Raw genomic sequence first — 10,740 nt, 5'->3', positions numbered from 1 at the left:
AGTGTATGTGATCTCCGTGACTTTTCTCCTTACTGAGTCGTTTATTCCACCGAACTCGACGTTACTGACATTGTCCTGGGGACAGAACGCAGTCGGACTCCCTGATACGGAATACAACACCTCCATCTAGTGGTAGAATTGTTGGGTGACTCACTGGTCTGGAATCAGGGCTACAGACAAGTAACATCTGACTTGTCCATCACCGCACATTAAAAATGAACCTCTGAGCTGATTGGCTCGTGTTTCTTTTTTCTTCTGTCATGGCTGTAGGTGATGGACAGCTCCATGCCTCTGATTGGTGAACACGTGGAGGAAGATAAACAGCTGATCACCGAGCTGGTCCTGAACAAGATGGCCCAAGTGCTGCTGGGAGTAGCCACACCTCAGCCCTCGTCTGTTAAGGTAGTATTGTGCTGAAGTATTACTGCAGTATTACTCGCTTGCCGGCTGAGAGTTAGCTTTGTGCTAATATGTAGCCTTTAAGCAGCTTGTGCTAGCATGAACTGTGTTAGCTTTGAGTTTTCACCAAGTCTCGGCTGAACACCCGTTAGCCGAGCTTCGTTCCTGGACTGTACCGGTAGATTTTACTGTGTGTAGTTGCATTACTGCCACCTACTGGGTCTATTTAAATTAATTTAAAAGGAACATTTTCAGAATGTCATGTCTGATGTAGGACAATGTTGACGTTGTGTTCTTTTGAATCCCTCTGCATCCTCAGACCACACAACCCAGACGAGGTAAGAGAACCTTTGCTTACAAAACTTTTTTTTTTCTCTCTCCGTCCGTACGTAATAAAGTACTTATTCTTCCACAGGGGGGCCCCGCTCATCTTCCACCTCTCCATCACAGTCGCCCCAGCGGGCACGGTCAGCCTCCACTTCACCCAGTCAAGCCTTCCAGCCTGGTCCTATCCCAGCAACCTCTGGGCCTGGGTCTCAGAAGCAGTCACCGCAGCTGAAGTAAATCCAGAAAAAATATTTTTATTATAATTATTATTATGAGGTTTTTTTCCCCCCAAAATCGCGTTTCTAATAATAAAAAAATCACTATGATGGAAATGAAGAAAAAACACTTATACAAACAGTATTTCTATTCCTTTAAATATAACTGTGAAAGAGCTTTGGCGCCCCCTACTGGCAGCCACATTCACTTCTGAAAAACAGTCTTTCGGTTTGGATATATTAAGAAGTACTGCAGGTAGACAGTAAAAGTACTGCATAGAGGGGACATGAGGTCAGAACCACAGACCTGAACCAGATCACAGTGACCACTAGGTGGAGGTTTTCTTTTATGGCCATTCCTTTATCTTTCTGAGGATTCCACTGTGACACTGCGTTCTTTTGAAACCCTCAAGCTCAAAGACGTACCGTCACAAATTACAATAAAAAAATTCTACTTTTTTCCTCTTCTAAACTACAGTCATTTTCTTTTTTTTTTCTTTTCTCCATTTTACAGCAAATCTCAGTCGCTGACCAACACCTTCACAGAAACGTTACGTGGGAGCCAGAACGACGACGAGGCCAAGGCTGAGACCATCCGCAGCCTGCGACAGTCCTTCGCCAGCCTCTTCTCTGACTAAAAACTTTCCTCAGCAGCTTCCTCTTCCTGTTTCGCTGCCAGGTTTGGAGGAATTAAGAAAATGTGACTGGTTTTAATTTTCATTTAATTTTTATTTAGTTTTTATTTTCTCCTCCTCCTCTGAGCCTCGGCCTCCGTGATCTTTGTGTTTCTGAAAATATCTGTTGTAAAATGAACAGCAGTTCTTCGCACTAGACGGACCAACAGGTTTTCAGAGGCGCAGGTGACGGGTTAACTGATATTTGACAACATATGACAGCAGTCGTACGCATTCATCATACAGCAAGTATTTAAAGGGTGTGGAGTATTTTGAGACAATGTAGACCAGTGTTTTCCAACCTGTGTTGAGCCACAGCGCCGTCTTTACATTATTGAAAAATATAATGAAATATTAAGATTTTCTAATTTGAATTTACTAACTCAGTGTGAAACCTGGGCCTATTTAGTTGAACACAACACTGATATATTCACAGGAATTGAAGATATACATGAAAATGAGAGTCTGTAGCTTTTTTATTTGTTTACTTCTTCTGCCATCTTCTGCCACCTAGTGGAATAGTATTTAATTGTTTTACTGTCACATAGACAATGACAAATTATAAGCAGTAACTAAATAACAGTTTTAGACATTTTAAGTGAAATTCGATCATTCTTTCCAGACTCTCTAAGGCCTATTTTTTTTTTAACTCAGGTTGTGGCCCACAGGTTGTGGCCCACAGGTTGGCCCAGGTGTAATTAATTATAACGACCGCAAATGGACGGCTGGAAAATCTGGTTCTTTACATTGGCTTTAAATACTAGAAAAGGAAAGAAAATGGGTAGAAAAATCAAACATACTCACGCTTAACTTTTACGAGTACTGTAAATACTCCTTTGGTCTGACTGAGTAGAATCAGTCAGGCCCAGGTTCTACTGTTCTACCGGCTTCCATCTGTCCCAGAACCACTGCTGCACCGTACAGTTCGTTAGAAAATTATTTTTAAAAAACCCCCCAGAAAATCTGTTCTAATTATTAGCTGGGACTTAACAGTAGAAAATCAATTAGAGTAACAATTAGGATCTGCTCCGTTCTTCATCCCCTCCTCCTCCTCCTCCTCTTCGTTGTCCGTCCTGGTTCTTAATCATTTATATATTTACTCAGATCGTTTCCTCCTTCCTTTAATTGACGCGCAGCTTCCAAACTCTTCACAGATGTCCGCAGCAATACTCTCTGTTACGTCACAGTCATGAGACACCCAATCCGCACGCTTCACCAGCGACCTCTCACATGTCTTGCCAGCCGACGTCCCTGCGCTGGAGACGCGGATCAGTTTTCACAGCTGAATCCTCAAACTTGGCCTAAAAACAACTAAAGTGCTTTTTAATGACACATTTGGAAAAAAACAAAACAAATCCCACTCTGTTCTTGGGCGAGAAAAACACGCCGTTGTTTTTTTGTTTTTTTTTTTAAACCGAGGTGCAAACGCTGTGCACGGGCTCGCAGCCCACCGTCTTCCATCACAGCTCAGAACTTCTCCTGCACTCGCGCTGCGGTTTGGACCGAGGTCGGTTTGTTTGTCAGGACTTGTACAGTCAAATACTGTGTGTAGTTACAGGTAGAAACTGAAGTACTTCATGTGTCTCGGTGTCCAATCAGAGAGTCAGAGGACCGTGAGGTGATACTTTAATAACTACTGAGCACTAGAGAACACAGCCTTGTCATAATCCTTGATTGTTTGCTCACATTGTGTGTGTGTGTGCGTGTGTGTGTGTGTGCTGTATCTACTGTACCAGCCACAGATGCTTCTCCTTAACCCTTGAACTGCATGGAAATGATTGTACATAGTGTCACACTGACGTTATATACTTTAGCGTTTTGTTTATTCTTTAAATTCTTTTGTGTTCGATTCATATTAAGAATCATTCTAAGTGTAAAATCGTATCGTGGTTTTAAAGGGAACACAGTAACAGATCAGCTCGGTGTAGCTTCAGACAGAGGTCAACGACCTTTTCACAGGTGTCCAAGACGGGCCTAAAAGAGACAAAAGAAAACATTCAAGTGAAGCTCACGGCAATACAACAACACCCAAGTTGTCCATGAGGAAAGAATTCTCTATGGCAATCTGCCAAACTGTAGGACTTTTATTTTGACGAGCTGATTGACATGTGTCAAAGTGGTTGTAATTGACGGATATTCTGGTGATTTGATTTTTTTTTAATAGATTTTCTGTGGTCCAGTTTCAGTTCGTTAACACCAAATACCATAGTGTACCACAAATAACGTCTTAATGTTGTGAAATCAAATCAGTTTAAAGAGACAGATTAGTGATAAAAACTGTAAATGTTACTTTACAAACAATCACAGTGAATAATGTAATTGCTGTGGCTACTAATAGATACTACAAATATGAATGAACAGCACTGAGAGGTCATTATTGTAAGGAAACCTGATGATTAATAATGATAATAATTACAATAATAATAATAATAATAACACAGTTAATGATAATGATCAGTGAAGTCCATTGTCAGGATAAATCTGATATTAATGCATGAAGCTGTACAGTAATTATTGTAGCGTGTGTCTTTGTGTACAGTTGTTTATTTATCTTTCATGAAGCAATGATCAAACTTTAAAAAAAAAACTGACCATATTTGCAATAATTCTGGTAATAACAGGAAGTATTACCGTCTTTATGGGCTTGATACTACGTAAAAAACGTTCTCTCGTGAAAAGCTCTGCTTCGCCGTCGTTTGTTCGTTGCACTAAAAGAAAAGGCTCAGTGTCCGTCGTCTGAACTAAATACCCAGGAATACTCAATTAATTCAAACGAAGATCATCACAACACTCTATTCCCTCAATACACCGACTTGACCGCTGGTGGTTACCTTAGCTAGGCTAGGCTAGGCTGACGCTCCACTTGTATCTAAGGTACAGGACATGGACTGACATAGGAGCATGTAACATTAAGGATATCCAGGCTCACTAAATTAGACAAAATGTATTGTGTTATCCTAATAAACAGCTTAGCATAGAATGCTAACGGAGGCTAAAACAGCTCATGCTAAAGCAGAAGGACAGGAATACTGCATATTACCAGTCCCTTTAATCTAAAGCTGCGTTCAGTGATGTCACCTTTTGGCCAAAATTTGCATCAACAACAATTAGTACTGATCCAGGTCCGACAGAGTGAGTCGATCAGAATTATCGTCAATCAAACCTGATAAAATAAAATACCTTTTTTTTGTGAAGTCACTGGCAGCAGATCGTCAATCAAACCTGATAAAATAAAAGACCTTTTTTTGGGTCAGTCAGACCAATGTGATTTTGTAAAGTCACTGGCAGCAACTTTAATTAAACCAATGAAACCAGTGGAAATTCAGAGTTCAGTTCCTGTTGGGGAAATGTTTTTGGGAAAGTCCAACTCTTATCTGCACTAAACTCCCTTCATCTCTGGGCTGATGCAGTGTCTGCTCACTGAGCACTTTGGTAAGTGCCTTTGGCACCTCATCAAAAATGGACCAAATTATTATTATTTGTATTTCTGTTGTTGTTGTTGTTGTTGTGGTGAGACCCGGTGATGTTTAAGACCATACTTTTCTGTCCGTGTCGTGAAGTTGCCTGCCACCTTTACTGCAGTGTGATAAGCCATAATGAAAAAGAAAAAAAGGAAAACATCATGGACTGACATCAGTCACTGTGTCTGTGACCTCAGGCCTGGCCTCCCCCACACGGAGGCGTGTACTGTACTAGCATCTGGTTTTAAAAAATGGTGAGGATTTACTCTAGGGGTCACTGTTCACTGTTTATCTGCACTTTAGTTTCAGAAATGCAGTTTGGACTCTGCTCAGTGGTACTCATCTGTGAGGGTGATGCTCTGATCAGAGGTCACATGATTTAACCCCCCACCCCCCAGCCAGGCCGCAGTGACCCCCAGTGAACTGAGCTGCAAAAACAACTTAAGTCACTACCTCAAGTTGAGCAGAGGCCGAGTGCAGACGAGTGGAAGTGAACCACGAGTTTGTGAAACGAGGAGCGCTGGAGAAATTAGAGAAGAAAATTGTTTCCCTGGCCGGAAGATCGCTGTGTGATTGATGGACCGTAGAGGGAAAAAAAAAAAAAAAACACCAGTGGGCAGAGTGTGTGTGACATCACCACAGTCCTCAGCCATCACAGAGCCGTTATAGTCAACAGTTCAACAGTTATAAATGTCTGCTGTGTGTATGAACTGTTACGTCACTTCAGCAAGGGATGATGGTCTACAGTAGGTCAGGGGTCACCAACCCTGGGGGGGTGGGGTCGGACACTCAAATAAAATGAAATAAAAGTCAAAAATTATTATTAAATGTTTTATTAAAAATTTTGGAACCCAGTCCTGGGCCGTACTGGATGTTTCAGTGGGCTGTATGTGGCCCGCGAGCCGCCAGTTGATGATCACTAATTTAGTTGTTGCTTCAAAGTAGTTTTTTTGTTTGTTTTTAATTTTTTCAAATGTGACTGTACGATGTAGTACACATTTTTACCATTTTAATAACTGCAGTAGTGCAATATTTGAAGTTTTAAATACTGTAGTTATACTACAAACCTCAACAAGGAGGCAACGACCAATTCAAACACAGTAGTATTCAGTATTTGCAGTAGTATGACCTGATCATTTACTACTATTAACTACAGTCCCCTGAAGTTGGCTTGGCCTGATTGTGTTGTGTTGTACAGTAGGAGGCGCTGCAGGAAAATGTGTGGGAACCGCTGGTTTAAACCGTGTGGTCAGGCTTAGGTATTGCAGTATTTCAAACAACCACACGTCGTCTGGTGATGTTGTTGGTTTGATTGACAGATGTCACAGACACTGCTTCACTGATGTTTTTTTTTTACCCAGTCGCTGCTGGTTTCACAAATCACTCAACCCTGTGTCTGTGGGGGGACCAGGCAGGTGGGGGGGGGGGGGGGCAGGACCACAGAGAAGTGTAGTATTTGTTTTTTGGTGCGAGTACATGTTGAAGTCCCAGGCTCCGTCGGTGAATGTGAAATAAATGCAGCCTTTGAAACTTTGACATAACTTCAGCTGATACTGCAAGTGAAAAAAACAAACTCTTCTACTTTTAATCCTAGTGGTGAAACACTGTCGTTGCACGCCTTTGTCTGTGGATCCTTCAGTCCACTGTGTCCCTTTCCTCTCTGCTGATTGGTGGGCGGTGGTGTGCGATACTGTCATTGTATTGATGTTGTAAACCAATGTAAATGTGGCATGAAACGCAGTCTTCTCTTATGTGTGTGTGTGTGTGTGTGTGTGTGTGTGTGTGCGCCTCAGGTGTGTAAATCTGTGTATATCACGTGAATCTAAATGTCTGGCTGCCTATTGTTGAGAAGTGCGATGCATCTCATGTGTTTCCTCTGTAATTTTACTAGTGTCAAGGTTATTTATTATTTCCATGTATATTTTCTTCCGTTGTCCAGATATTTCTGTTATTAAAGAAAACACGTTTTACTACACCTGCCCCTCCGCCCCCCCCTTGACCTCCCCTGGTGCATTCCACTGTCTGCGGCTCATCTGCAGAGATGGGAGGATTCCAGCCTTGTTGTTTTTTCCCCTTTATGGTCACCGCGGTGAAGTCCTGGCTTCTGCTCTACTAGTAAAAAAAAAAAAAAAAAAAAAAGTTCTGCCAGCATCACGCAACTTTCAGAAAATGCAGTGATAATCCCCAAATCCCTTCATCTTGGATTACTGTGGTGTTTTATGTCTCTTGGCGTGGAGCGGAGTGTGCTGGAAACCTGTTGGCTTCAGACGCTGCCTTTCATCTGCCGGCCAATTTAACATCCAGCTCCGAAAAACAACCGGGCTGAACCCGAATGTCAACAGAGATAATTTAAAACACATTCAGGACGGAGTGTGTCACTGCACACATGTACACACTTTTATTACTTTTCAAACAATAGCATCATGCTGCAGGTATTTTCAATGATGGGTTTTTTAAATATACGAAACGAAAAAAAACAAACAATAGAATTATAGATGCCAATGGAAATGTAATGGAATTCTGGGTAAATGTCTTTCCTCAGCAGGTCACTAACTTTAACTTTGTCCAGAACAGTATCAGGTACAGTAACAGTTTGGATTTCCAGAACGGTAACGGTTGTTCTCTTCAATTTACAACAAATGCAAAGCAGATATTAAAATCAGGAGTCCCAAACTCTGGGCCGGGGGCCATCTTCAAGCTCGGAACCCATGCATATCTGGCCCTTTGCTTAATGTCAATTATAATTTTGAGGTAATAAAAAAATACAATAGTTAAATATATTATAAATATATATATATATTTCATTTTCCAAATGTTTTATATTTTCATCCATCCATCCATTTTCATCCACTTATCTGTTACCAGGTAATCACACTGCACCGTACCAACCCGACCTAAACCTTCCTGCAGGTGGTGAGTCCACTGGAAGGTACCAACCACCCTAGCCGGGATTCGAACCTGCCCAGGAGGTGAACCCTGGGGTTCCACTCCAATGACAGAGACAGATTTGTGTGTGTGTGTGTGTAAATATGTGTATTGTGTATGAATTGACCAAATTGAGGTGTGAATGTCAGTGTGAATAGTTGTTCGTTTTGCCCAAATAAATAGGATTGGCTCCAGTGTCCGCCCTGATCAACCCCACCCAAACCACCACCACCACCATGTAAGGGAATCTTACAATTCTTAAACAGACTCTCAACGTCTCTTTCTACTGGAAAACATCGTTCTTTCTTCACATTTATGAATGCTAATTAATCATGGTCAATCACAATTCATTATAATCTCAAATAATCATAATTAATCGGGTGAATCCAGAGTTACTATGTAAATAATTTTAATGGTTTGACATCCCTTAAAAAGTGTTTGCCTGCTGTAGGCACACAGTGAGCAGTGCCCCGTGTTTGTTTTCTCCTCTCAGACAAGCGTTGCATACCAGACCGCGGGCAGCCCAGATGCTAATCTGCTGCCACACCGATGTCTTGCCTGGTGGAGGTGGAATGTCCAATCTGTCATCTGCCACAGGTCTGTGCTTGTCTGCTGCTCTCACACAAACAGCTGCCTCATTATCACATATTTATATAAAAGCAGGGTTTCCACATGAGGGAGGGGCGACCACCAGGGGGCGTTATCCTCCTAAACAAAACAAAGTCTTGTTTTCTGATCAAAAACCCACTCCCATGTTTCCTGACAACAAAAACATAAATAAACCATTGCTATAGAGTCACTGATCATCTCCAGTGATAATATGGAGTAAAAGGGTGAAAACTATGGGAACAGGCTGTAATATTCAAAATATCTAGGAGTAGAGCTGCTGGGTTGGTACAGTATTTTTTTTGTATACTTGTACTCGTATGTCACAGTCCGACAACTTTACCGTGCCTCTCCATTTTTTCATTAAAAAAATAGAAAAAACACATTTAAAAAAACCAAAGTTTGATTGTTTAAAACTTTATCATCTACATTGGCCAGTTTCATAAGGGGAATTAGCTGAGCTGAGCTAATCCTGCTAACCTAAGCTTCCTTTAATAACATCCAGCATTATTACTGCCACCTACTGGGTTTCATTAGCCACAGTTTTCTGTCCCTGCAGGTCTAATGTAAATAGAATTTTCCTCTTTTTCAAAACAAGAGATCATAAATTATTCATGGATTCAATTTAAAAACATTGCCTCCAGTAATGATTCAAAAGCACTGAGCTGTAAAGGAAATGTCAAAATGACGACAACACTGTGTTAGCGTCCAAAAAAAACACCAGTATTGAGTTTAGCTCGGAGTCTAATGGCTGGAAAAACCATCAGAAGGGTTTTTTTTGTTTAATAATACATGTAATCAATACTGCACTTTGGTTTTCTGGTCGGTATATTTGAACCATTGTTTCGTGTATTATTATAATTATATTATAATAATATAATTATTACTACATAACACAATAAACTATATGAGTCATTTATGTAAATTGTTATGTTTATATAAACTATATGAGCTGCACTGATTATATGGGAGGGGGGACCGGGGGGGGGAGGGTTTCTACAAGGAACCTTATCTTCCCTACCCACTGTACAACAATGACTCGGTCACCATAGTGAGTATCTGTAAAACTTGAAAGGTCCTTGGTTGTCATGGCAACTGCAATGCTTCACAGCACAGAGGAGAAGTGTTTGATAAAACAGCAAAGTGAGTGTTAATGACAACGTAGCTGGATCAATAGTTGACTATATCGATAACAATACTTAATAATAATAACAATAATCAATTGGATCAGATCACAGAGAAGAAATAGATGAAAAAACAAACAATAAAATATAAAAACAACTACAATAACAGAAAAAGTCGATAGGTATGTCAATGAAAATGAACTTCTTCTTCTCTCTCTTCCCTTCAGGTTTCTCCACAGCCAATCAGCTGCCTCCTCTACTGCCTCCTATCTTTCCAAACCTACGTTATCTTACTTATTTTCCTCTGACGCTTTTGTTCTGATAGCCTTCAGGCTACATCAGAATCCTGACGCAGCAGCGTTCTTCTTCTTCTTCAGACAGGATGTGATGTACGACACGGGAAAATAAACTTTTCTGCGTTTACCTTAAACATCTCGACAGTTGTTCATCTGTGGGGAAGACATATGTGCTATTTTTCAAATATTTCTCAAGCGTACTCGCCCTCTCCTGGAGGTCTTTCATTTCCTCCGCTGCAAATGTTCAGTACTCTGTGTAGGCCGTACAGAAGAGAGAATATATGAGAAAAAATATCATTTATCCTGAACTGAACTTATGAACCTCAGTTTGTTTGTCCACAACAGATATTAACCTGTTTTTTTCCCTTACTCATCCCATCTGTCAGTCATAATGTTCTCTCATGCTCATTTATGGGAGTTTGCCAAAATTAGCGCAGAGCTCATTTCCCCCCTCGGCTCCGTATCTAAACAGGATGCACCTTATGGGGATGTCAGGCTGCGCAAGGATGTGGGGGATTATTTTCCACTCTGGAGATTTAAGATTTCACCCCAAAGACAGTGTGCTTTCCAGGAGACTTTACTTCATATTTTTCTCCACCGATGACCAGCACATCGCTGCAGAGAACACCAGAGAAACACAGTACACAGTGAAACGGTGTTAGAATTTGGCTCATATATACTGTATAATTACTAGGGCTAATAAACGATACAAT

The 10,740-nt window shown here is 41.0% G+C and overlaps 1 protein-coding gene and 1 long non-coding RNA gene across 2 annotated transcripts in view; one reads left to right on the top strand and one right to left on the bottom strand.

Annotated features, from left to right (window-relative positions):
* syn3 (synapsin III) overlaps positions 1-3,310 on the top strand; it is a 72,784-nt gene extending 69,474 nt beyond the window's left edge. The window contains exons 11-14 of the mRNA XM_008315961.3: positions 271-402; positions 719-737; positions 815-959; positions 1,456-3,310. Coding sequence (XP_008314183.1) covers positions 271-402; positions 719-737; positions 815-959; positions 1,456-1,579 — 420 coding nt within the window. The 3' untranslated portion in view covers positions 1,580-3,310. The remainder of the gene's footprint in view (positions 1-270; positions 403-718; positions 738-814; positions 960-1,455) is intronic.
* Positions 3,311-3,443: 133 nt separating this feature from the next.
* On the bottom strand, positions 3,444-7,834 carry LOC112487289 (uncharacterized). Its single transcript, XR_003050245.1, has 2 exons — positions 4,838-7,834; positions 3,444-4,778 (listed from the first exon to the last, which is right to left on the bottom strand). It is a non-coding gene; the product is annotated as an uncharacterized LOC112487289 (long non-coding RNA).
* Positions 7,835-10,740: the final 2,906 nt, after the last annotated feature.

The sequence above is a fragment of the Cynoglossus semilaevis genome, chromosome 8, assembly GCF_000523025.1.
Source record: "Cynoglossus semilaevis isolate Cse_v1.0 chromosome 8, Cse_v1.0, whole genome shotgun sequence".
Classification (NCBI taxonomy): Eukaryota; Metazoa; Chordata; class Actinopteri; order Pleuronectiformes; family Cynoglossidae; genus Cynoglossus; species Cynoglossus semilaevis.
This window is presented reverse-complemented; position numbering and strand designations above follow the sequence as displayed.